This window comes from Procambarus clarkii, chromosome 78 (genome assembly GCF_040958095.1).
Source record: "Procambarus clarkii isolate CNS0578487 chromosome 78, FALCON_Pclarkii_2.0, whole genome shotgun sequence".
Taxonomy (NCBI): domain Eukaryota; kingdom Metazoa; phylum Arthropoda; class Malacostraca; order Decapoda; family Cambaridae; genus Procambarus; species Procambarus clarkii.
In genome coordinates, this window is record NC_091227.1 from 8,988,324 (window position 1) to 9,016,282 (window position 27,959).

The following is a 27,959-nucleotide window of genomic DNA, read 5'->3' on the forward strand; positions in this document are numbered from 1 at the left end:
AGGCTGACTCCATACACAGTTTCAAAAGTAGATATGATAGAGCCCAGTAGGCTCAGGAATCTGTACACCAGTTGACTGACAGTTGAGAGGCGGGACCAAAGAGCCAAAGCTCAACACCCGCAAGCAAAACTAGGTGAGTACAGCCTGGCTGACACACACACAGCCAGGCTGACAAGTTGCTGACACAGGGTCTCGGAACCTCTCTATACAAAAGGTAAAGAGAGTTTAACAAGGTGTAAGTGAGGAAGACCTTGAGGGCACAGTCCAGGGCACCAGTAGTGTTGGTGTCCCTGGCTCCCAGCTGCCTGGGGCCGGGCCCTCATGCCCGTGGGGCCCCCATGTGGGCGTGGGAGCCTGCACGTGGGCGTGGGAGCCTGCACGTGGGCGTGGGAGCCTGCACGTGGGCGTGGGAGCCTGCACGTGGGCGTGGGAGCCTGCACGTGGGCGTGGGAGCCTGCACGTGGGCGTGGGAGCCTGCACGTGGGCGTGGGAGCCTGCACGTGGGCGTGGGAGCCTGCACGTGGGCGTGGGAGCCTGCACGTGGGCGTGGAGACGAGCGTTGAGTGTGGCATTGTAAACGGGTTGTGGGGGTGTGGGGTTACAGTGGGGGGGGGAGGGCTTGCGGGGGGGGGGGTTGCGGTGGGGGGTAAGAAATAGGGTGGGAGGGGAAGAGGGGGAGGGTTATTTGCCGTCAAAACGGCCTAAGATAAACAGGCGAAGACGTGATCACTCCATACAAAATACTCATCAATATACAGACAGATACCATAAACATATTGTTCAGTGTCACAGTATAGAGCTGTGTGTTCGAGCAGACACAGACAGGCGCGTACAGGCCGGAGGGTCAACACAACACTAATCATACCAGACATAAAAATGCTATTAATTAATGTCTCTGGGAGTCAAACAAGTCAGTCAGGCAGTAATTTATACAGTGAGTGAACACCATGTGTCAGCAGCTGCTTGTAGTGGTGGTGGTGAGGGAGGGAGGGATGGTGGTGGTGAGGGAGGGATGGTGGTGGTGAGGGGGTGGTGGTGAGGGAGGGATGGTGGTGGTGAGGGAGGGATGGTGGTGGTGAGGGGGTGGTGGTGAGGGAGGGATGGTGGTGGTGAGGGAGGGATGGTGGTGGTGAGGGGGTGATGGTGGTGGTGGTGAGGGGGTGATGGTGGTGGTGGTGAGGGGGTGATGGTGGTGGTGAGGGAGGGATGGTGGTGGTGAGGGGGTGATGGTGGTGGTGAGGGAGGGATGGTGGTGGTGAGGGAGGGATGGTGGTGGTGAGGGAGGGATGGTGGTGGTGAGGGAGGGATGGTGGTGGTGAGGGAGTGATGGTGGTGGTGAGGGGGTGATGGTGGTGGTGGTGAGGGAGGGATGGTGGTGGTGAGGGAGGGATGGTGGTGGTGAGGGAGGGATGGTGGTGGTGAGGGAGGGATGGTGGTGGTGAGGGAGGGATGGTGGTGGTGAGGGAGGGATGGTGGTGGTGAGGGAGGGATGGTGGTGGTGAGGGAGGGATGGTGGTGGTGAGGGAGGGATGGTGGTGGTGAGGGAGGGATGGTGGTGGTGAGGGAGGGATGGTGGTGGTGAGGGTATTGTACAGCATGCTAGGGGGAGGCTTAGTATGTCAGTAGACTTCACGTTGGGGACGCTCGACGTTAGATAGTCTGGTCACAGGGGTGGCAACAGTTTGGAGTTGTTGACCGGCGGAGATGCTAGGGAAACACTCTGGGTCACGTAGGTGGCTGTAGGTTAAGGGTGGGAGTAACGGTTAATTATGTACTTAAGATTAGGAAAGGTACAGTTAAGTTAGGCTAGTGTTTGTCTATTAGTGTTGATTTTTTTTTTTGTGTGACAAGTTAAAAGTAGTGATGCCCTTATTCTCTCTTCTCTAACTTTACTCTGTTACTGTTTTATGTTCCACCAAGTCAATATCATTCAGTGTCAATTGGATTAATTAAATTTAAGTGTAGTCGTTGCCAGGAGGAGAGCGGTATGACTGGACTGTGTAACCCTATACAAACTACAGGGTCACATAACATATCTTGGGAGCACGATATTGTCGCCTTTCTGTTCACCCACAGGTGGGAGCCAGAAGAGAGGAGAGACGCACATACAAAAGAGGGAGACGGCTGCCTTATACCACACTCACGGCTGTTCCTCACCACCACGACGACCAGCCCCTACCTGGATGTCAGGGCCACCACCACCACCACCACCCCAGGGGACCCCAAGATGCAGCCCTCTCGGTCGGTCAACATTGGTCTACCCAGTGGACCCCAGGACGGACGGACCCCAGTGGACCCCAAGACGGACGGACTCCAGTGGACCCCAGGTCGTTCTGCAGACGACCCCAGACGACCCAGTAAAGATGGAAGAGGAACAACAACGACTCCAGTCTGTCCCACCAACATCGGTCTACCCAGGGGACCCCAGGACGGACGGACCCCAGTGGACCCCAGGTCGCTTGTCAAAGACCCATGGGAGGAGGAAGAGAGAAGAAAGAAGAGAGAAGAAAGAAGAGAGAAGAAAGAAGAAGGAAGAGAGAAGAAAGAAGAAAGAAGAAAGAAGAAGAAGATAAGACAAGCTGAGTGAGACATGATATCTAGTGTCCCTTGCTGGTGTCAGCATCATTGCATGGAGCATAATTGCAAGACAGGATCGTTTGCCTTAACTGGCCGCCCCTCCTACAAGCATGTTGCTCTGTTGAGTGATTCATCCTTTGTCGTGCGGACTTGATGTGGCTGTCAGAAGTAGCTCTCTGAAGGAGGCGTGCTGGAGCAACAGGGAGGAAGAAGAGTAGGATGGGATTTCTACTGTTGGCAACTATATGAAGGTCTCGAAACTTGTAGTCCCTATAGCTGTGAAGAACCCCAATATACGTCTCTCATGGTGACTGACGTAGGGCCAATTACAGATCAGCTGGGACAACCGAATTCCACGGTCCTGTGCGCAGTTCAAGTAGTAACGGCTTTCGGGTTGACCAAGGGTTGTTGTGCGTTAACGACGGAGAAGCGACGGAGGCAGTTGTGTTGAAGAAATGTGGTACAGGATTATCTACAAGACCAAGCAGTGACGTCGCCCAGCCAGAGACAATGGACGTCTGTCTACATATTTCATTTTTTAGAGTAGGATGATGTATATTTGTTTAGCTAGGATGTATTCTTTTCGTTAATAAAGTTGTCGCACACAGCTAGCTTGCTTTAGCAGTGTTGCAAAAACTTTATTTTCGGGGAGAAGGGGAGATGTAACACTGTAAAAGTGTTTGGTTTAGGTTAATACATACATAGAGTACATGAGTCACAGACAAGGATCGGAGAGGCGCCAGTTGTCTGCCTGAGATCTCACACCTCTAACCGTTAATGACCCCAAGTGACCTGAGGTCAGATCATGATAATTTCACCTTGCTTCCGCTAAGCGTATAATTGGAGCCGGGTAGCCTTCAAACATGCCGACGTTTAAGGAGTGGCTTGGTAGTGCCGGAGGCTATCTACTTGTGGGCGGAGTTAGCTACTAGGTTCCCCAATATAAACTCGGAGAGCTATCCAGCATAGAGGATTGACAGACAGAACAGCATCAAGAGAAGAGCAGACGAGAGCAGAGACGACGTCCCTATCAGGGAGGCTGTCGGCCGGCAAGGGCGGGAGTCTCTGTCAACTACAGACCCCCCCCCTCTCTATTCAACTTAGACTCAGTCCTCGGTGAGTGAACATTAAGGTGACTTGGTCGTGTTTTACAAGTGTTGTGTGATGATCAGGGGCAGTCAAGTTGTAGGGTTCTCGAATTCTTGGATGATGACTCACTTTGCATATTAAACTGGAACATTTTAATTGAATTGCTAAATTATGATACTTCATGTGAAATATAATTATGAATTTATTATTTAAGTTGTGTTTAACTTTGTTCCCTAGAGCTTTGAGTTGAGGTGAGAAAGCCTCTGTGGTTTCAAGATTTTAATGAGTACATGTTTGGAGTTGATACATGGTACAGAGGGAACATACTAATAATGAACTCATGATAACATCTTTTGAGAATATTTTGATACAGGCAAGTTCCATTCCTTGTCTTGTATGTAATGATCATGAATGGATGGTGGCAGCATTTCGTCTTCTACTATCTACTTTCGACTTCTACTATCTACTCTTCTACTTCTACCTATCTACACCTCTCCCTCCACCCCCTCTCTAAACTCTCACTTTCAACTAATGACCCTTCTCGCTCCTCCCACCTCTCTCCCTCTCACCCCAAACCCTCACTAATTACTTCACTATTCATTTCTTTCCTTTCGTTTTCTCTTATACGTTTGTGGCAATGATTCTGTATTCTAGAGTTCTCTCTAGAGTTTCGGGTAACTGATCAGGTTACGGCGCCTTGTAGTCTTAGCACCTAGGTAGTCGAATACCTAGGTTACAAGGTGCTGAACGAGAGAGGTTGCCTTAGGATCTCTGGAGGTGCTCTAGAATAGTTAGCTAACTGGGGACGGGATAACGGACAAGAGAGAGCTGTTTCCCCCGGCCTCGTTAGTTAACTGGGGGGTGGAATAATGGACAAGATAGAGCTATTTCCCCCACCCCCCGTTACAGTGGTGGTGAGGGAGGGATGGTGGTGGTGAGGGAGGGATGGTGGTGGTGAGGGAGGGATGGTGGTGGTGAGGGAGGAATGGTGGTGGTGAGGGAGGGATGGTGGTGGTGAGGGAGGGATGGTGGTGGTGAGGGAGGGATGGTGGTGGTGAGGGAGTGATGGTGGTGGTGAGGGAGTGATGGTGGTGGTGAGGGGGTGATGGTGGTGGTGAGGGGGTGATGGTGGTGGTGAGGGGGTGATGGTGGTGGTGAGGGGGTGGTGGTGAGGGAGGGATGGTGGTGGTGAGGGAGGGATGGTGGTGGTGACGGAGGGATGGTGGTGGTGACGGAGGGATGGTGGTGGTGGTGAGGGAGTGATGGTGGTGGTGAGGGGGTGATGGTGGTGGTGAGGGGGTGATGGTGAGGGGGTGATGGTGGTGGTGGTGAGGGGGTGGTGGTGGTGGTGAGGGAGTGGTGGTGGTGGTGGTGAGGGGGTGGTGGTGGTGGTGGTGGTGAGGGAGTGGTGGTGGTGGTGGTGGTGAGGGAGTGGTGGTGGTGGTGAGGGAGTGGTGGTGGTGGTGAATGAGTGGTGGTGGTGGTGAGGGAGTGGTGGTGGTGGTGGTGGTGAGGGAGTGGTGGTGGTGGTGGTGGTGAGGGAGGGATAGTGGTGGTGAGGGAGGGATGGTGGTGGTGAGGGAGGGATGGTGGGTGGTGAGGCAGGGATGGTGGTGGTGAGGGGGTGATGGTGGTGGTGAGGGGGTGATGGTGGTGGTGAGGGGGTGATGATGGTGGTGAGGGGGTGATAGTGGTGGTGAGGGGGTGATGGTGGTGGTGAGGGGGTGATGGTGGTGGTGAGGGGGTGATGGTGGTGGTGAGGGGGTGATGGTGGTGGTGAGGGGGTGATGGTGGTGGTGAGGGGGTGATGGTGGTGGTGAGGGGGTGATGGTGGTGGTGAGGGAGGGATGGTGAGGCAGGGATGGTGGTGGTGAGGAAGAGTCGGCGAGGTGTGAGGGAGGGATGAGGGATTATGAGGGAAAGAGAGATGTTGGATTGTGAGGAGAGGGAGAAGGAGGAACAGAAAGAGAGGGGAGGAGGAAGAGAAGGAGAAGAGGGAAGAGGTATTAAATACTAGAGTGAAGAAACAAACTAAGGGAGTGAGAGAGAGAGGCAAAGTCTCTAAGACATCGATTTTTCACCAGTACTGCACGTCTTAAACTCTCACAGTACTGCGGCACAGTAGCCTCGCTCTGTCACTCTTCCCTGTGTCACGCCTACTGTGTCACGCCTACTGTGTCACGCCTACTGTGTCACGCCTCCCTGTGTCACGCCTCCCTGTGTCACGCCTACTGTGTCACGCCTCCCTGTGTCACGCCTCCCTGTGTCACGCCTCCCTGTGTCACGCCTCCCTGTGTCACGCCTCCCTGTGTCACGCCTCCCTGTGTCACGCCTCCCTGTGTCACGCCTCCCTGTGTCACGCCTACAGTGTCACGCTTACAGTGTCACGCCTCCCTGTGTCACGCCTCCCTGTGTCACGCCTCCCTGTGTCACGCCTCCCTGTGTCACGCCTCCCTGTGTCACGCCTCCCTGTGTCACGCCTCCCTGTGTCACGCCTCCCTGTGTCACGCCTCCCTGTGTCACGCCTCCCTGTGTCACGCCTACTGTGTCACGCCTCCCTGTGTCACGCCTACTGTGTCATGCCTACTGTGTCACGCCTACTGTGTCACGCCTCCCTGTGTCACGCCTCCCTGTGTCACGCCTCCCTGTGTCACGCCTACTGTGTCACGCCTACTGTGTCACGCCTCCCTGTGTCACGCCTCCCTGTGTCACGCCTCCCTGTGTCACGCCTCCCTGTGTCACGCCTCCCTGTGTCACGCCTACAGTGTCACGGCTACAGTGTCACGCCTCCCTGTGTCACGCCTCCCTGTGTCACGCCTCCCTGTGTCACGCCTCCCTGTGTCACGCCTCCCTGTGTCACGCCTCCCTGTGTCACGCCTCCCTGAGTCACGCCTCCCTGTGTCACACCTCCCTGTGTCACGCCTCCCTGTGTCACGCCTACAGTGTCACGCCTACAGTGTCACGGCTACAGTGTCACGCCTCCCTGTGTCACGCCTACAGTGTCACGCCTACAGTGTCACGCCTACAGTGTCACGGCTACAGTGTCACGCCTACAGTGTAACGGTTACAGTGTCACGGCTACAGTGTCACGCCTCCCTGTGTCACGCCTCCCTGTATCACGCCTCCCTGAGTCACGCCTCCCTGTGTCACACCTCCCTGTGTCACGCCTCCCTGTGTCACGCCTCCCTGTGTCACGCCTACAGTGTCACGCCTACAGTGTCACGGCTACAGTGTCACGCCTCCCTGTGTCACGCCTACAGTGTCACGCCTACAGTGTCACGCCTACAGTGTCACGGCTACAGTGTCACGCCTCCCTGTGTCACGCCTCCCTGTGTCACGCCTACAGTGTCACGCCTACAGTGTCACGCCTACAGTGTCACGCCTACAGTGTCACGCCTACAGTGTCACGCCTACAGTGTCACGCCTACAGTGTCACGCCTGTGTCACACTTGCAACAAGATCAGTACCAGAACTAAGAGTTAAACTACGAGGATAGGCTAATGTAACTAAATCTCTTACCCCTAGAGGACAAAAGGAACAAAGGGAATATGACCACAACATACAAGATACTGAGAGGAATAAGGATAAGGTTGACAAGGGCAACCTCTTTAAAGAAAATAGGACAAGACACAGGTGGAAGATGGTAACACAAATGAGTCGAAGATGTATAAGGAAATACTCGTAACCTGATCATACGCCAACAAGTCGAATACTCTGAAAGAAAAAGTCTTGGAAGCCACCTCCATCCACAACCTTAAAGCCAAATTCGACAGAGAATGTGACCGACAGAATAGTTGAATTATAAGACAACAGGTAGAAGACTAGTAGATGGGGCATAAAAAGCAAGATCTCACTTCTGCTTGATATCTGCTTGATGGGGTTCTGGGAGTTCTTCTACTCTCACTTGACTTGTGAGAGTTTGGTCCACTAGGCTGTTGCTTGGAGCGGCCCGCAGGCTCACGTACCCACCACAGGTCGGTTGGTCCGGCACTCCTTGGAGAAAACTATCTAGTTTCCTCTTGAAGATGTCCACGGTTGTTCCGGCAATATTTCTTATGCTCGCTGGGAGGATGTTGAACAACCGTGGACCTCTGATGTTTATACAGTGCTCTCTGATTGTGCCTATGGCACCTCTGCTCTTCTGCATTTTCTTCCATATCGTTCACTCCAGTACGTTGTTATTTTACTGTGTAGATTTGGGACCTGTCCCTCCAGTATTTTCCACGTGTATATTATTTGGTATCTCTCTCGTCTCCTTTCTAGTGAGTACATTTGGAGAACTTTGAGACGATCCCAATAATTTAGGTGCTTTATCTCGTCTATGTATGCCGTATATGTTCTCTGTATTCCCTCTATTTCAGCAATCTCTCCTGCTCTAAAGGGGGAAGTGAGTACTGAGCAGTACTCAAGACGGGACAGTACAAGTACTGGGGACAGGACGGGAAGCGAAGGGACAGTACAATACAGTAATTTGTATAGTACAACCATTGTGATGGGATCCCTGGATTTGAAAGTTCTCGTAATCCATCCTATCATTTTTCTGGCTGACGCAATATTTGCTTGGTTATGCTCGCTAAACGTTAGGTCGTCCCTGGTAATCACTGATAGGTAATTACTGATAGGTAAGTGCACCCCCACCCTCCCCCCTTTACTAGCCTTTAGGCCCCATCTGCAGGATGCACAGAGGACATCATTATAAAAATACACGCAGCGTAAAGACACACACACCTCGTTGCACTGGCGTCTCCCTGGCTTTCGTTCACTCTATTCATTTTGTTTCGCTAAGATTTCAAGCTCAACAGAATGCCATTGTTTTGTGTGGGAGGTAAGGATGAAGAGTGAGTGAGTGAGTGAGTGAGTGAGTGAGTGAGTGAGTGTGTGTGTGTGTGTGTGTGTGTGTGTGTGTGTGTGTGTGTGTGTGTGTGTGTGTGTACTCACGAATTTGTGACTGCAGGATCGAGCATTAGCTCTAGAACCCCGCCTTTCTCTCCGCCGGTTGTTTAAAGCAATGACTCCTGACCTATTTCTTGATCATGTCTACTTGTCTGCCCATCTCTCCTTGTTTTCTAGCGTCGTCAGGTTTAGTTCATTCAGGCGCTCTTCATATCACATCCTTGGCAATTCTAGGACGAGCCTCGTCGCAACACACATCGTGTGTGTACTTACCTAGTTGTGCTTGCGGGAGTTGAGCTCTGGCTCTTTGGTCCCGCCTCTCAACTGTCAATCAACTAATGTACAGGTTCCTGAGTCTATTGGGCTCTATCATATCTACACTTGAAGCTGTGTATGGAGTCAGCCTCGACCACATCACTTCCTAATGCATTCCATTTGTCTACTACTATGACACTAAAAAAAAAATCTTTCTAACGTCTCTATGGGTCATTTGGGAACTCAATTTCCACCTGTGTCCCCTTGTGGTAAATTGTCTGTCTTTATCTACCCTATCAATTCCTCTGAGAATCTTGGATGTCGTGATCATGTCCCCTCTTACTCTTCTACCTCCAGTGACATGAGGTTTAATTCCCGTAGTATCTCCTCGTAGCTCATACCCCTCAGCTCGGGTACTTGTCTGGTGGCAAACCTTTGAACCTTTTCCAATTTAGTCTTATGCTTGACTTGATACGGAATCCATGCTGGAGCCGCATACTCCAGGATTGGTCTGACATATGTGGTATATAATGTTCTGAAAGATTTCTTACACAAGTTTCCAAAGGCCATTCTTATGTTAGCCAACATGACATATGCCGTAGATGTTATCCACTTGATATGGGCTTCAGGGGACAGGTCTGGTGTGATAGCAACCCCTAGGTCTCTCTCTCTCTCTCTGAATCTTAAAATATTTAATCTCCCAAATGATACTTTGTATCTGGTCTCCTGCTCCCTACACCTATCTTCATTACATTACATTTGGTTGGGTTAAACTCTAACAACCATTTGTTCGACCATTCCTGCAGCCTGCCCAGGTCTTCTTATAAAGCCTCAGGTGTCGGAAAATCCGACACCATTTAATATATCATACAGACAGATAATAGCTGTGTTACCAACAAGTTACCCATAGAAAACGTAACTTGTAGTGGAATTACCGTCTATAGAAAACGGGATATCATCACCACATACTATTATAAATCACCACCTATTATGCTGGGAATTATTCTTAAATACATTAGTCTTTGGACTTTACCATCAGAAAAACATCTCATATAAATTAACTTAATTATCAATATTAAAGTAGAGTAAATGTGACCCTTCTATCACTTATTGACATCTGGACAATGTAGGCCAGGCGTCAGTGGGGAAGGAGGGCAGCCATTGTTGTTGTCACCTCTGAGACGTGTGGAGCAAATTTGGCTCCTATCATATCTGGACAATGTCGGCCAGTAGCGTCAATAGTATGGAGTGTTAGACATTGCCATTGTTTTTACTAGACCAGAGGCTCACGGGAGCAAATACGGCTCCTGTTAATTTTACTTGGACGAAGTGTAATGGAAACCAAAGGTGTACCATTATCAACACGCTGTCAACAAATCAAGTTAAGTTCTTTCCGAAACCCATGTATCTTTCATTTATGGCCATTAATGTCATTATATAGGGTGACCCGGTTAGAGCACGACATAGCCTCAAAGTAAAGGTAATTAAGCCAGGTCTTTATTGTTCCATGTACAGTATTTTCTCTAATATACCTGTCATATATAGGTATCTGGCTTTACAGCTAGCGCCCTTTTGACAGGTAAAGACGAGGAAGTATCTTTTGTGCATCAGTTACCAGGGTGATGGAAGCTACCTCAAAGAGGGAAAATGTGGAGTCTACACCCTAGTTATACCTGGTGGACTAACCTGCTGTACTATAAGATAAGGAACCTCTTCAATGTATGTAGTCTAATACTGTAGTTTGATTGGCTGCATATATATAAATTTAATTAATATAAACCCCCCTAATGTGTAGAGGATCGATTTGTGAGATTATGAGATTATTGCAGAAATACAGTCCACTTATCATTATACAAATTGCTATCGAAGTATATAAATTAACGTAAATATAAATTCATATAAATTAAATAAATATAAATCTCACAGGTCGGTTCCCACATCAGGCTGTCTTCCTCTGTCTTAATCCTCATAATTTTGGCGTCGTCAGCAAACATTGAGAGGAACGAGTCTATACCTTCCGGGAGATCATTTATGTATATCAGAAACAGGATAGGTCCGAGTACAGAGTCCTGTGGGACTCCACTGATAACTTCACGCCATTCTAATGTCTCACCCCTCACTATAACTCTCTGCTTCCTATTGCTTAGGTACTCCCTTATCCACTGGAGCGCCCTACCAGTTACTTCTGCCTGTTTCTCCAGCTTATGTATCAACCTTTTATGGGGTACTGTGTCAAAGGCTTTCCGGCAGTCCATAAAAATGTAGTCCGCCCATCCTTCTCTTTCTTGCTTAATCTTTGTCACCTGATCGTAGAATTCTATCAAGCCTGTAAGGCAAGATTTACCCTCCCTGAACCCATGTTGATGGGTTGTCACGAAGTCCCTTCTCTCCAGATGTGTTACTAGGGGTTTTCTCAAGATCTTCTCCATCACCTTGGATGGTATACAAGGACACTGGCCTGTAGTTCAGTGCCTCTTGTTCATCCTTTTGTATACACATTAGCCGTCTTCCATATTTCTGGCAAGTCTCCCTTCTTCAGTGACCTACTATACACTATGGAGAGTGGCAAGCAAAGTGCTCCTGCACACTCTTTCAATACCCATCTTGATGTTATCTTGAGATGATTTCGGGGCTTAGCGTCCCCGCGGCCCGGTCCTTGACCAAGCCTCCTTTTTTTTACACTACAGGAAGCAGCCCGTAGCAGCTAACTCCTAGGTACCTATTTACAGCTAGGTGAACAGGCGCATCAGGGTCAAAGAAACATTTTGCCCATTTGTCTCTGCCTCCACCGGGAATCGAACCTGGAACCTCAGGACTACGAATCCGAAGCGCTGTCCACCCAGCTGTCAGGCCCCCTCATGGTGAGATTCCGTCCGGGCCAACAGCCTGGACGTCCAGGTCCATATACACGTCCAGATCCACGTCCAGATCCAACAGATGCCTCTTTACCTCATCTATTGTAATTTCGAACCCTTCCAAGGCCGCCTGGTTTACTGCCCCCTCTCCTAGCGCAGTGACCTCACCTTATTCTATTGTGAAGACCTCCTGGAACCTTATATTGAGGTCTTCACACACCTCTTTGTCATTTTCTGTGTACCTGTCCTCACTCGTTCTAAGTTTCATCAGCTGTTGTCTTCCTAATGACGTAAGTGTGGAGTAGCTTTGGTTCGGTCTTGGCTTTATTACCTACATCATTTTCATACTTTTTCTCAGTTGTTCTTCTCACACTAACATACTCCCCCCTGGTTCTCTGTTATCTCTCTCTGCTTTCTCATGTTTTGTTATTTCGGAAGTTCTTCCACGCCCCCTTTTTTTTTTTTTTTTTTTTTTTGAGATATATACAAGAGTTGTTACATTCTTGTACAGCCACTAGTACGCGTAGCGTTTCGGGCAAGTCCTTAATCCTATGGTCCCTGGAATACGATCCCCTGCCGCGAAGAATCGTTTTTTCATCCAAGTACACATTTTACTGTTGCGTTAAACAGAGGCTACAGTTAAGGAATTGCGCCCAGTAAATCTTCCCCGGCCAGGATACGAACCCATGACATAGCGCTCGCGGAACGCCAGGCGAGTGTCTTACCACTACACCACGGAGACTGTAAAGACTTTTGTTCGATTCCTTTGCTTTCATACATGCCCTATTATACCACGGATTCTTCTTTTGCTTCTCGGTTTTTTCCTGCCGGGCTGAGATAAACCCGTTTATTGCCTTCAGACACTTCTAGGTGATAGTCCATATTTCTTGTACGGACTTACTTCCGAGTGTGAGTGTGTGTGTGTGTGTGTACTCACCTAGTTGTGTCTGCAGGATCGAGCATTGACTCTTGGATCCCGCCTTTCGAGCATCGGTTGTTTACAGCAATGACTCCTGTCCCATTTCCCTATCATACCTGGTTTTAAAATTATGAATAGTATTTGCTTCCACAACCTGTTCCTGAAGTGCATTCCATTTCCCCACTACTCTCACGCTAAAAGAAAACTTCCTAACATCTCTGTGACTCATCTGAGTTTCAAGCTTCCATCCATGTCCCCTCGTTCGGTTACTATTTCGTCTATGTCCACTCTGTCAATCCCTCTGAGTATCTTATACGTTCCTATCATGTCCCCCCCCCATCTCCCTTCTTCTTTCTAGTGTCGTAAGGCACAGTTCCCTCAGGCGCTCTTCATACCCCATCCCTCGTAGCTCTGGGACGAGTCTCGTTGCAAACCTCTGAACCTTTTCCAGTTTCATTATATGCTTCTTCAGATGGGGACTCCATGATGAGGCGGCATACTCTAAGACTGGCCTTACGTAGGCAGTGTAAAGCGCCCTAAATGCCTCCTTACTTAGGTTTCTGAATGATGTTCTAACTTTTGCCAGTGTAGAGTACGCTGCTGTCGTTATCCTATTAATATGTGCCTCAGGAGATAGATTAGGTGTTACGTCCACCCCCAGGTCTCTTTCACGCGTCGTTACAGGTAGGCTGTTCCCCTTCATTGTGTACTGTCCCTTTGGTCTCCTATCTCCTAGTCCCATTTCCATAACTTTACATTTGCTCGTGTTGAATTCTAGTAGCCATTTCTCTGACCATCTCTGCAATCTGTTCAGGTCCTCTTGGAGGATCCTGCAATCCTCATCTGTCACAACTCTTCTCATCAACTTTGCATCATCCGCAAACATCGACATGTAGGACTCTACGCCTGTAAACATGTCGTTAACATATACAAGAAATAGAATTGGTCCCAGCACCGATCCTTGTGGTACTCCACTTGTTACTGTTCGCCAGTCCGACTTCTCGCCCCTTACCGTAACTCTTTGGCTCCTTCCTGTTAGGTAGTTCCTTATCCATTCTAGGACCTTTCCCCCCACCCCCGCCTGCCTCTCGAGCTTGAACAGCAGTCTCATGTGCGGTACTGTATCAAAGGCTTTTTGGCAGTCCAGAAATATGCAGTCTGCCCAACCATCTCTGTCCTGTCTTATCCTCGTTATTTTATCATAGAATTCCAGAAGGTTTGTTAGGCACGATTTCCCTGTCCAGAACCCATGTTGATGTTTGTTCACAAACCTAATGTTCTCCAGGTGTGCAACCAGTCGCAGCCTAATTATTCTTTCCAGTATTTTACAGGGGATGCTTGTCAGTGATACAGGTCTGTAGTTAAGTGCCTCCTCCCTATCTCCTTTCTTGAAGATCGGCACGACATTTGCCTTCTTCCAGCAACTGGGCAATTCTCCTGACATAAGTGACTCATTAAAGATCATTGCCAGAGGCACGCTGAGGGCCTGTGCTGCTTCTTTTAGTATCCACGGTGATACTTTGTCTGGTCCAACTGCTTTAGTTGCATCTAGAGTTGTCAACTGTTTCATTACCTCCTCTGCTGTCACCTCTATATCTGATAGTCTTTCATCTAGGGTAACCCCTTCCAACAATGGGAGCTGCTCAGGCTCGGTAGTGAACACTCCATGGAAACTGGCATTCAGTGCCTCGCAGATTTCCTTGTCACTTTCAGTATATGCCCCCTCTGTCTTCCTTAGTCTTGTCACTTGGTCGTTCACCGACATTTTTCTTCTTATATGACTGTGTAGTAACTTAGGTTGTTTTTTCGCTTTGATTGCAATATCGTTCTCATAGTCCCTTTCCGATGTTCATCTTATGTTAATGTAATCGTTCCTAGCTCTGTTGTATCTGCTTCTGTTGTCCTCTGTTCTTTGCCTTCTGTACTTCCTCCACTCCCGTCTGCTGGCCATTTTTGCTTCCTGACACTGTCTATTAAACCATGGGTTATTATATTCCTTCTTATTTTTTCCCTTTACCGTTGGTATAAATCTCTCTTCGGCCTCCTGGCATTTCTGTATGACTAGGTCCATCATATCTTGGACTGTTTTTCCTCTAATTTCTTCCTCCCACTGCACTTCACCCAGATAGTCCCTTATCCTCATATAGTCCCCTTTCCTGTAGTCAGCTCTCCTTTCCCAGATCTCTTGTCCCATGGTCATAAGTTTGAATTCCATCATGTAGTCAAAGACTAGGACACAATGGTCACTGGCCCCTAGAGGTATTTCATGCTCTAAATTCTCGATATCTTCTACGTTCTGGGTGAAAATCAGGTCTAATAGGCTCGGTGCATCTCCTCCTCTTTCCCTTGTGTCTTCCTTCACATGTGTGAACTGTGTGTGTGTGTGTGTGTGTGTGTGTGTGTGTGTGTGTGTGTGTGTGTGTGTGTGTGTGTGTGTGTTTCATCTTCCTAAAGATGGTCAAAAGTTGGTCTGGGTGTTACTTACACATACTCACACAAGACCACATGATACACTGCACACATGATACACCGCACATATGATACACCACACACATGATACACTCATTCGCCGAGTGACAAAACCTGGGGAGGACTGACTGGGAACTAAACATCAGAGGTCCCCGGTTGTTCGACATCCTCCCAACGAGTATTAGAAATATTGCCGGAACCACCGTGGACATCAGTCGTTAATTTAGTAGCGACTGAATCTTTTCAATATAACCAGACACTCGTGAGGTACACTCCCTCATGAGTTTCCCTTGTGTCAGAAAAGTCATGTCAAGCCCAACTCAATCTCTTCACATAAATTGAATGAATATATATATATATATATATATATATATATATATATATATATATATATATATATATATATATATATATATATATATATATATATATATGTCGTACCTAGTAGCCAGAACTCACTTTTTGGCCTACTATTCAAGGCCCGATTTGCCTAATAAGCCAAGTTTTCCTGAATTAATATATTTTTTCTAATTTTTTTCTTATGAAATGATAAAGCTACCCATTTCATTATGTATGAGGTCAATTTTTTTTTATTAGAGTTAAAATTAACGTAGATATATGACCGAACCTAACCAACCCTACCTAACCTAACCTAACCTATCTTTATAGGTTAGGTTTGGTTAGGTAGCCGAAAAAGTTAGGTTAGGTTAGGTTAGGTAGGTTAGGTAGTCGAAAAACAATTAATTCATGAAAACTTGGCTTATTAGGCAAATCGGGCCTTGCATAGTAGGCTGAGAAGTACGTTCTGGCTACTAGGTACGACATATATATATATATATATATGCATATAATTGATAATATACATTAAGTTAACAGTTGCTTACTTAGTTATCTTTAATTTATAAGTTTATCATATTGAATATAATCTCTTGTACTTAGTTAATAATACTTAGACCACATTTAAGGTCATTTGATTGTATATTCCTATATATCATACTTCTACAATAATTAATCGTTGTGTTTATTCATATATGACTATTGGCTGTTATTGTTATGGTGTTGGGCTGAACTGTGTGCACGTTTAGATCCCTGAACACAGAACCAGTGTTCAGTTATAGAACTGATCTAGTAAATCTTATCCTTGTATTAACAATACAAGCTGATGTGTGAAACTTCTCTGCAGATGGATTGTGGATCTTCAATCAATCCATTCAGCCTTAGGGACCCTTACCTGCCCCTTACAGCCCACAGTCTGTCAGTAGGAAAAAGAGGAACTAGGATTTACAACAGCCCACAGTCTGTCAGTAGGAAAAAGAGGAACTAGGGTTTACAACAGCCCACAGTCTGTCAGTAGGAAAAAGAGGAACTAGGGTTTACAACAGCCCACAGTCTGTCAGTAGGAAAAAGAGGAACTAGGATTTACAACAGCCCACAGTCTGTCAGTAGGAAAAAGAGGAACTAGGGTTTACAACAGCCCACAGTCTGTCAGTAGGAAAAAGAGGAACTAGGGTTTACAACAGCCCACAGTCTGTCAGTAGGAAAAAGAGGAACTAGGATTTACAACAGCCCACAGTCTGTCAGTAGGAAAAAGAGGAACTAGGGTTTACAACAGCCCACAGTCTGTCAGTAGGAAAAAGAGGAACTAGGGTTTACAACAGCCCACAGTCTGTCAGTAGGAAAAAGAGGAACTAGGGTTTACAACAGCCCACAGTCTGTCAGTAGGAAAAAGAAGAACTAGGGTTTACAACAGCCCACAGTCTGTCAGTAGGAAAAAGAGGAACTAGGGTTTACAACCCTAACTACAGTCTTTAGTGGAATTAATTTTACATAGAGTAATTTTTAATTTAGTACAAGTCCCTAGTAGTTCTCCTTATATATCTATCCCGACAGTTTTTTTTCCCGAACACTGTCGGGATAGGTGAGAGGCGAACAGGTGGTGTAGAAAACTGTAAACCAAGGAAGAGAGGGCCAGCTACCTAAGAGAGGGGCTAACAAGCGGAGTTCCGCAGGAGTTGGTTCCTGTCCCCAACACCATATTCTTAATGGTCACTATTCTTAATGGTCACTATATGGCGCCTTGTTACTATATAACAAGGGGGCATTAGCGGCCTCTGCTCACCAGGGCCAACACAACCATTCATTTTCGAACACAGCAATCCCCCACTACTGTTAGCAAGCCCCCACTAGTGTTGGCAAGCCCCCCACTAGTGTTGGCAAGCCCCCACTAGTGTTGGCAAGCCCCCACTAGTGTTGACAAGCCCCCCCACTAGTGTTGACAAGCCCCCCACCAGTGTTGACAAGCCCCCCACCAGTGTTGGCAAGCCCCCCACCAGTGTTGGCAAGCCCCCCACCAGTGTTGGCAAGCCCCCCACTAGTGTTGGCAAGCCCCCCACTAGTGTTGGCAAGCCCCCCACTAGTGTTGGCAAGCCCCCCACTAGTGTTGGCAAGCCCCCCACTAGTGTTGGCAAGCCCCCCACTAGTGTTGGCAAGGCCCCCACTAGTGTTGACAAGCCCCCACTACTGTTGACAAGCCCCCCACTAGTGTTGGCAAGCCAACCACTAGTGTTGGCAAGCCCCTCTACTAGTGTTGACAAGCCCCCCACTAGTGTTGGCAAGCCCCCCACTAGTGTTGGCAAGCCCCCCCACTAGTGTTCACAAGCCCCCCACTAGTGTTGGCAAGCCCCCCACTAGTGTTGGCAAGCCCCCCACTAGTGTTGGCAAGCCCCCCACTAGTGTTGGCAAGCCCCCCACTAGTGTTGGCAAGCCCCCCACTAGTGTTGGCAAGCCCCCCACTAGTGTTGGCAAGCCCCTCTACTAGTGTTGACAAGCCCCCCACTAGTGTTGGCAAGCCCCCCACTAGTGTTGGCAAGCCCCTCTACTAGTGTTGACAAGCCCCCCACTAGTGTTGGCAAGCCCCTCTACTAGTGTTGACAAGCCCCCACTAGTGTTGACAAGCCCCCCACTAGTGTTGACAAGCCCCCCCACTAGTGTTGACAAGCCCCCCACTAGTGTTCACAAGCCCCCCACTAGTGTTGACAAGCCCCCCCACTAGTGTTGACAAGCCCCCCACTAGTGTTGGCAAGCCCCTCTACTAGTGTTGACAAGCCCCCCACTAGTGTTGGCAAGCCCCTCTACTAGTGTTGACAAGCCCCCCACTAGTGTTGACAAGCCCTCCACTAGTGTTGGCAAGCCCCCCACTAGTGTTGGCAAGCCCCTCTACTAGTGTTGACAAGCCCCCCACTAGTGTTGGCAAGCCCCCCACTAGTGTTGGCAAGCCCCTCTACTAGTGTTGACAAGCCCCCCACTAGTGTTGGCAAGCCCCTCTACTAGTGTTGACAAGCCCCCACTAGTGTTGACAAGCCCCCCACTAGTGTTGACAAGCCCCCCACTAGTGTTGACAAGCCCCCCACTAGTGTTGACAAGCCCCCCTACTAGTGTTGACAAGCCCCCCACTAGTGTTGGCAAGCCCCCCACTAGTGTTGACAAGCCCCCCACTAGTGTTCACAAGCCCCCCACTAGTGTTGACAAGCCCCCCCACTAGTGTTGACAAGCCCCCCACTAGTGTTGACAATCCCCCCACTAGTGTTGACAATCCCCCCACTAGTGTTGACAAGCCCCCCACTAGTGTTGGCAAGCCCCCCACTAGTGATGACAAGTCCCCCACTAGTGTTGGCAAGCCCCCCACTAGTGTTGGCAAGCCCCCCACTAGTGTTGGCAAGCCCCCCACTAGTGTTGGCAAGCCCCCCACTAGTGTTGACAAGCCCCCCACTAGTGTTGACAAGCCCCCCACTAGTGTTGACAAGCCCCCCACTAGTGTTGACAAGTCCCCCACTAGTGTTGACAAGCCCCCCACTAGTGTTGACAAGCCCCCCACTAGTGTTGACAAGCCCCCCACTAGTGTTGACAAGCCCCCCACTAGTGTTGACAAGCCCCCCACTAGTGTTGACAAGCCCCCCACTAGTGTTGACAAGCCCCCCACTAGTGTTGACAAGCCCCCCACTAGTGTTGACAAGCCCCCCACTAGTGTTGACAAGCCCCCCCACTAGTGTTGGCAAGCCCTCCACTAGTGTTGGCAAGCCCCCCACTAGTGTTGGCAAGCCCCCACTAGTGTTGGCAAGCCCCTCTACTAGTGTTGACAAGCCCCCCACTAGTATTAGCAAGCCCCCCCACTAGTGTTGACAAGCCCCCACTAGTGTTGACAAGCCCCCCACTAGTGTTGACAAGCCCCCCACTAGTGTTGGCAAGCCCCCCACTAGTGTTGGCAAGCCCCCCACTAGTGTTGGCAAGCCCCCCACTAGTGTTGACAAGCCCCCCACTAGTGTTGACAAGCCCCCCACTAGTGTTGGCAAGTCCCCCACTAGTGTTGACAAGCCCCCCACTAGTGTTGACAAGCCCCCCACTAGTGTTGACAAGCCCCCCACTAGTGTTGACAAGCCCCCCACTAGTGTTGACAAGCCCCCCACTAGTGTTGACAAGCCCCCCACTAGTGTTGACAAGACCCCCACTAGTGTTGACAAGCCCCCCACTAGTGTTGACAAGCCCCCCACCAGTGGTGGTAGTGGGAGTGCCACCAGTGTTGGCAGTGGGAGTGCCACCAGTGTTGGCAGTGGGAGTGCCACCAGTGTTGGCAGTGGGAGTGCCACCAGTGTTGGCAGTGGGAGTGCCACCCGTGTTGGTAGTGGGAGTGCCACCAGTGGTGGTAGTGGTGACCACCAGTGGTGGTAGTGGTGACCACCAGTGGTGGTAGTGGTGACCACCAGTGTTGGTAGTGGGAGTGCCACCAGTGTTGGTAGTGGGAGTGCCACCAGTGTTGGCAATGGGAGTGCCACCAGTGGTGGTAGTGGTGACCACCAGTGTTGGTAGTGGGAGTGCCACCAGTGTTGGTAGTGGGAGTGCCACCAGTGTTGGTAGTGGGAGTGCCACCAGTGTTGGCAATGGGAGTGCCACCAGTGTTGGTAGTGGGAGTGCCACCAGTGTTGGCAATGGGAGTGCCACCAGTGTTGGCAATGGGAGTGCCACCAGTGTTGGTAGTGGGAGTGCCACCAGTGTTGGCAATGGGAGTGCCACCAGTGGTGGTAGTGGTGACCACCAGTGTTGGTAGTGTGGGTGCCACCAGTGTTGGCAATGGGAGTGCCACCAGTGGTGGTAGTGGTGACCACCAGTGTTGGTAGTGGGAGTGCCACCAGTGTTGGTAGTGGGAGTGCCACCAGTGTTGGTAGTGGGAGTGCCACCGGTGTTGGCAATGGGAGTGCCACCAGTGTTGGTAGTGGTGACCACCAGTGGTGGTAGTGGTGACCACCAGTGTTGGTAGTGGTGACCCCCAGTGGTGGTAGTGGTGACCACCAGTGGTGGTAGTGGGAGTGCCACCAGTGGTGGTAGTGGTGACCACCAGTGTTGGTAGTGGTGACCACCAGTGGTGGTAGTGGGAGTGCCACCAGTGGTGGTAGTGGGAGTGCCACCAGTGGTGGTAGTGGGAGTGCCACCAGTGGTGGTAGTGGGAGTGCCACCAGTGGTGGTAGTGGGAGTGCCACCAGTGGTGGTAGTGGGAGTGCCACCATAAGTGCCTCCACACATTACGGGAGATAACCTGGCCAACATCTGCAGTAATAAACTAAAGTCAAATGACTACTAAAAGGGAGAGGGCCACTTTTTGAAAGGGAGGGAGAGAGGGAAGGGAAGAGGAGGGGAGGGAAGGGAAGGGGGGAGTGGAGAGAGAGAGAGAGGTAGGAGAGGAGAACAATAACATATGGCCAGTCAAGCAGCCCCTCACTTGATAGCTATAATGGGTTGCAAGCAGATGCAGAAGAGAGAGAGATGGAGAGAGGGAGGTGGGACGGAGGGGGGGGGGGGTAAGAATGAGGGCGTGGGATGAGAGGGGTGATGGGGTCTCCACCCCCCCCTTCCCCCCCCCCCACTCCCTTCTCCCGGAACCATCTTGGTAATAGGTGTTCAAGGGATAATAGCCAGGGTCATCCGTCTTGGGCTTGATGCAACACTGTAGCGCCTCCTTGCAATTCTAGTGCTGTCGTTGGCAACACTGCGGGGTTGCTGATGTTGGTACCCCTGTCACAAGACGCTCGCTAAATATACATACATCTATTGTATACATCAGACTGTAATGTACAATGTATGTGTGATGTATACTGAATGTATACTATAATGTATACGTGTGTAGAGCACACAAGGCGTTTCAATATACTAAACGTATCGAGTATAATGCTCTAGTTATACATATCTGTGCCATGTATTATACACATATGGCATTACACCTGACACAGTACACAGGGTTTATGACCTATGGCTTAGGCTGTAGCACACATGGATGCATGCATGATATAGGCTGGACATAAGTCATATGTACCATACTCCTGGGGGTCAACCTGTGACCCCCAGGATGACCACTCACTCACTCACTCTGAGTGAGTGAGTGAGTGAGTAGTCCACAGAGCCCCCATAACCAGGCCTGTAGTACCACTGTAACACACACAGCTGTAAGGTACCGCGGGCCAGCATGTAGCGTACACACTGTATTTTGACGCGACTGCAAATGCCAGACTTGAGTGGAAACGAGATCTTGCCCGACCGAGACAACGAGGGGGTAGGGGGTGGGGGGTGAGGGGGGTAATGTCTCTCCTTCAAGGAAGGTGATGGTGACGACAGCACATTGGGGGAGGAACAGGGGGATGGGAAATGGGTAGGGGTGAACCTGTAGGGAACATAGCGAGAGAGGCAGGAAGCACTTGGAAATGAAGAGAGGCATGAGGGAGGGTGAGGAACGGAAGGGGGAGGGGGGGGGATTGGGGATGAGGGGGGGGGGGAGAATGCGTCTTCATCTCTCAACAGTGACAAATGGGAAGTGTGAGAGATGCAGCAGCTGGCGGAGCGTTAGTTGTCTGGTGGGGGGGGGGGGTACTTGCCTAACACCACTTACCTAACGCTGACTACAGGGAAGTGAGGTGCAGCTCCCTATGTCTCGTCTACTACTCTACCTGGGGCGTTATGGTTTAACTATATCTGACGTTCTGACGTTCACGACGTTCTGACGTTCACGACGTTCTGACGTTCACGACGTTCTGACGTTCACGACGTTCTGACGTTCACGACGTTCTGACGTTCACGACGTTCTGACGTTCACGACGTTCTGACGTTCTGACGTTCTGACGTTCACGACGTTCTGACGTTCACGACGTTCTGACGTTCACGACGTTCTGACGTTCACGACGTTCTGACGTTCACGACGTTCTGACGTTCACGACGTTCTGACGTTCACGACGTTCTGACGTTCACGACGTTCTGACGTTCACGACGTTCTGACGTTCACGACGTTCTGACGTTCACGACGTTCTGACGTTCACGACGTTCTGACGTTCACGACGTTCTGACGTTCACGACGTTCTGACGTTCACGACGTTCTGACGTTCACGACGTTCTGACGTTCAAATTCTTTGTCGAGTCTGGCCTTAATGTTGTGGATGGAGGTGGGTTCCACGACTTCTTTCAATGTATTCCAGTTGTTGACTATCCGCACAGGGTGTCAGTATCTCTCATTTACGAACTAAAGTCTCAGTGGGACTCATTCGCATTTCTGGCTTCCACAGATTCTACTTTCTCTCAATTTAAAGGTGTTCGTATCCATCATGCACCCTCGATATCTTAGATGTTGTAATCATGACCCCCTGCTTCTTCTTTACTCTTAGGCTGAGGAATTTAGCTATTCATTCGATCAACCAGGGCCCAGCCACTTGAGCTGGAGGGTAAAGCGACAGTCTCGATTCATGCAGGTCGGCGTTCAATTCCTGACCCTCCAAGTGGTTGGGCACCATTCCTTTCCCCCGACTAATCCCAAACCCTTATCTTGAACCCTTCCCAGTGCTATACAGTCGTAATGACTTGGCGCTTTCTCCTGACAATTCCATCCCTCGATCAACCTGACTGTGGTGCATCCCTCAATGTTTCAAGCTGCAAGCAGCCAGGTCGAACAGCATGGTTGACCAGACCACCAACCAGGAAGCCTGGCCAGAGACCGGGCCGCTGGGACGTTGATCCTGGGAATCACCACAAGGTAACCAAAAGGAAAGGTAACGTATCCTCGTAGCTTAGCCCATTTAGCTTTGGAACTAAGCTTGTTGCAAACCTTCATTCAATGAAACATCTAAATTATTGGAGACGCTCAAAATCCAACCCGTCCTCTTAAGAATAACGCCGCTTTTCGTCCGTATGCGCGCTATGGCCAAAAGTGGACGTAATTTGAAATGAAATCGGCTTACGAAAGTGACGTACGGTTCCGTTTTCTGTTTGAGTCGTCCGGCTTACTCGGAAAGGTTAGGAAAGGAAAGTTTTAATTCACGTTTTTCATAAAGTTTTGGATCTATATGATAATTTCCTGCCCACCTAACCTATCAGAGGACCCTTAACTTACTGTTGTTGAAAAAAAAGTCAAATTTATTTTCATTTTTTTTTATTTTCAAATTACGTCCACTTTCGGCGATACGGGCAAACGGCCAAAAGCGACGTTATTTTTAAGAGAACAGGTTGCAAAATCACCCAATCTGTGCTCTCTCGCGAGCAGGTGAGACTTAATTGCCTTGTTAAACAGCGAATGTTTACGCTTTGAGACAATTCTACAAACATTAAGGCACCAAGAATGTTCCTGTATACACAATGGATACACTCTTATACTAGTCAAAAGTCAACCTGATAAACTCCTCCCAATGATACCTGATCAATCAGGTTGTGATTCATACGTCAGACTTTTGGTCAGAGACCGGGCCCGCGGGGGACATTAGGCATCGGAAAATGTCATGGTAACCGCGTGGTGGGAGGAGTTAATGTCCAGGGCCGAAGAGTGTGGGACTGCCTCCCTTCGTGCATGGGGGACTGTGGTAGTGGGGGCTGGGAGTGGGGGCTGGGAGTGGGGGCTGGGAGTGGGGGCTGGGAGTGGGGGCTGGGAGTGGGGGCTGGGAGTGGGGGGCTGGGAGTGGGGGCTGGGAGTGGGGGCTGGGAGTGGGGGCTGGGAGTGGGGGGCTGGGAGTGGGGGGCTGGGAGTGGGGGGCTGGGAGTGGGGGCTAAGAGTGGGGGCTGGGAGTGGGGGGCTGGGAGTGGGGGACTGGGAGTGGGGGGCTGGGAGTAGGAGCTGGGAGTAGGAGCTGGGAGTGGGGGGCTGGGAGTGGGGGCTGGGAGTGGGGGCTGGGAGTGGGGGCTGGGAGTGGGGGGCTGGGAGTGGGGGGCTGGGAGTGGGGGCTGGGAGTGGGGGGCTGGGAGTGGGGGGCTGGGAGTGGGGGGCTGGGAGTGGGGGGCTGGGAGTGGGGGCTGGGAGTGGGGGCTGGGAGTGGGGGGCTGGGAGTGGGGGGCTGGGAGTGGGGGGCTGGGAGTGGGGGCTGGGAGTGGGGGCTGGGAGTGGGGGCTGGGAGTGGGGGGGCTGGGAGTGGGGGGGCTGGGAGGGGTGCAGGGGACGCATACAACACATCACAGCCCAGGTTACCTGAGGAGGAGGAAGAAAAAGAAGAGGAGGAGGAGGACTACGGGTGAACAAAAGCCACCGCCACAACTCCACACGGCCGGATATATCGACCGAGCTCCACCACAGAAAGCCAAGAGAGAGCGAGAGAAAGCAGCAGCTCCGCGAGGGTCAATATGTTAATTAGGAACTTTCTGAAGGCTGCATTACGCCGGGGCCCCTGACGCCCGTCCTCATCACCGGAGATCAAATAACACGCTCTCGTAATTTTGTTTTAATTGTTGTTAATATAATTTTCAGAATTATATTTCAAAAGTCTAAAAATTATACATGTGTATACAAACTCACACCCACTTACACCACAGTGAAAGAACGGGCGATGAATTTGAGAACGGGGAAGGGGCAGATTCACAGAGAATGACAAGAAGGTGTGTAGAGTATTAAACATGAGATTCCAGGTGGTCTTCATAATAGAGCAAGCAGAAATCCCTGAAGTGAGAGGGGTGGCGGTAAACCAAGCAGCTTAGGAAGATTTTGAAATTACCAGTGATGAGGTTAGGAAGTATTTGTTGGAACTGGACGTGACAAAGATTGTTGGACCTGACAGAATTTCAACATGGATACTAAAAGAGGGTGCAGAAGCGCAATGCATGTCACTAAGATGTATAATAGGCAACAGGAAACAGAAGACCTACTAGATATTTGGAAGACAGCTAACAGTGCCAATATAAAAAAGGGGCAACAGGCGGAAGGAACTCAGCTACAGACCAGTGTCCCTAACTTGCATAACACGCAAAACGGAGATCAGTGTGAAAAAAGCTAGTAGCACATCTGGAGAGAAGGAACTTTGTAACAACCTATCACACCTGCTTGATACCTGGTTGATGGGGTTCTAGGAGTTGTTCTACTCCCCAAGCCCGGCCCGAGGCCAGGCTCGACTTGTGAGAGTTTGGTCCACCAGGCTGTTGCTTGGAGCGGCCCGCAGGCCCACATGCCCACCACAGCCCGGCTGGTCCGGCACTCCTTGAAGAAAACAATCTAGTTTTCTCTTGAAGATGTCCACGGTTGTTCCGGCAATATTTCTTATGCTTTCATCACTAGCCACTCATCAAACATCGCTGGCCACTCATCAAACATCACTGGCCACTCATCAAACATCACTGGCCACTTGCCAAACATCACTGGCCACTCGCCAAACATCACTGGCCACTTGCCAAACATCACTGGCCACTTGCCAAACATCACTGGCCACTTGCCAAACATCACTGGCCACTCATCAAACATCACTGGCCACTCGCCAAACATCACTGGCCACTCGCCAGACATCACTGGCCACTCATCAAACATCACTGGCCACTCGCCAAACATCACTGGCCACTCGCCAGACATCACCGGCCACTCGCCAGACATCACTGGCCACTCATCAAACATCACTGGCCACTCGCCAGACATCACTGGCCACTCATCAAACATCACTGGCCACTCGCCAAACATCACTGGCCACTTGCCAAACATCACTGGCCACTCATCAAACATCACTGGCCACTCGCCAGACATCACCGGCCACTCGCCAGACATCACCGGCCACTCGCCAGACATCACCGGCCACTCGCCAAACATCACCGGCCACTTGCCAAACATCACTGGCCACTCATCAAACATCACTGGCCACTCGCCAAACATCACTGGCCACTCGCCAGACATCACCGGCCACTCGCCAGACATCACCGGCCACTCGCCAAACATCACCGGCCACTCGCCAAACATCACTGGCCACTCGCCAGACATCACCGGCCACTCGCCAGACATCACCGGCCACTCGCCAAACATCACTGGCCACTCGCCAAACATCACTGGCCACTCGCCAAACATCACTGGCCACTCGCCAGACATCACTGGCCACTCGCCAGACATCACTGGCCACTCGCCAGACATCACTGGCCACTCGCCAGACATCACTGGCCACTCGCCAGACATCACTGGCCACTCGCCAAACATCACTGGCCACTCGCCAGACATCACTGGCCACTCGCCAGACATCACTGGCCACTCGCCAGACATCACTGGCCACTCGCCAGACATCACTGGCCACTCGCCAGACATCACTGGCCACTCGCCAGACATCACTGGCCACTCGCCAAACATCACTGGCCACTCACCAAACATCACTGGCCACTCATCAGACATCACTGGCCACTCACCAAACATCACTGGCCACTCACCAAACATCACTGGCCACTCATCAAACATCACTGGCCACTCATCAAACATCACTGGCCACTCATCAAACATCACTGGCCACTCATCAAACATCACTGGCCACTCATCAAACATCACTGGTCATTCACTAAACATCACTGGCCACTCACCAAACATCACTGGCCACTCACCAAACATCACTGGTCATTCACTAAACATCACTGGCCACTCACCAAACATCACTGGCCACTCACCAAACATCACTGGCCACTCACCAAACATCACTGGCCACTCACCAAACATCACTGGCCACTCACCAAACATCACTGGCCACTCACCAAACATCACTGGCCGCTCAACAAACATCACTGGCCGCTCACCAAACATCACCGGCCACTCACCAAACATCACCGGCCACTCGCCAAACATCACTGGCCACTCGCCAAACATCACCGGCCACTCGCCAGACATCACCGGCCACTCGCCAGACATCACCGGCCACTCGCCAGACATCACCGGCCACTCGCCAGACATCACCGGCCACTCACCAAACATCACTGGCCACTCATCAAACATCACTGGCCACTTGCCAAACATCACTGGCCACTCATCAAACATCACTGGCCACTCGCCAAACATCACTGGCCACTCGCCAAACATCACTGGCCACTCGCCAGACATCACTGGCCACTCGCCAGACATCACTGGCCACTCGCCAGACATCACTGGCCACTCGCCAGACATCACTGGCCACTCGCCAGACATCACTGGCCACTCGCCAGACATCACTGGCCACTCGCCAGACATCACTGGCCACTCGCCAGACATCACTGGCCACTCGCCAAACATCACTGGCCACTCGCCAAACATCACTGGCCACTCGCCAAACATCACTGGCCACTCGCCAAACATCACTGGCCACTCGCCAAACATCACTGGCCACTCGCCAAACATCACCGGCCACTCGCCAAACATCACCGGCCACTCGCCAAACATCACCGGCCACTCGCCAAACATCACCGGCCACTCGCCAAACATCACCGGCCACTCGCCAAACATCACCGGCCACTCGCCAAACATCACCGGCCACTCATCAAACATCACTGGCCACTCACCAAACATCACTGGCCACTCATCAAACATCACTGGCCACTCATCAGACATCACTGGCCACTCATCAAACATCACTGGCCACTCACCAAACATCACTGGCCACTAATCAAACATCACTGGCCACTCATCAAAC

The 27,959-nt window shown here is 50.6% G+C and overlaps 2 protein-coding genes across 2 annotated transcripts in view; one reads left to right on the forward strand and one right to left on the reverse strand.

Annotated features, from left to right (window-relative positions):
- Nucleotides 1-27,959, reverse strand: part of LOC123746157 (leucine-rich repeat neuronal protein 2) — a 581,329-nt gene that overhangs the window by 407,669 nt on the left and 145,701 nt on the right. The gene's annotated exons all lie outside the window — the stretch shown is intronic.
- Nucleotides 322-27,932, forward strand: LOC138357445 (mucin-19-like). The gene is made up of 3 exons (XM_069314297.1): nt 322-573; nt 16,241-16,311; nt 25,616-27,932. The coding sequence occupies exons 1-3, from the start codon at nt 322-324 to the stop codon at nt 27,930-27,932; spliced, it is 2,640 nt and encodes an 879-aa protein (XP_069170398.1).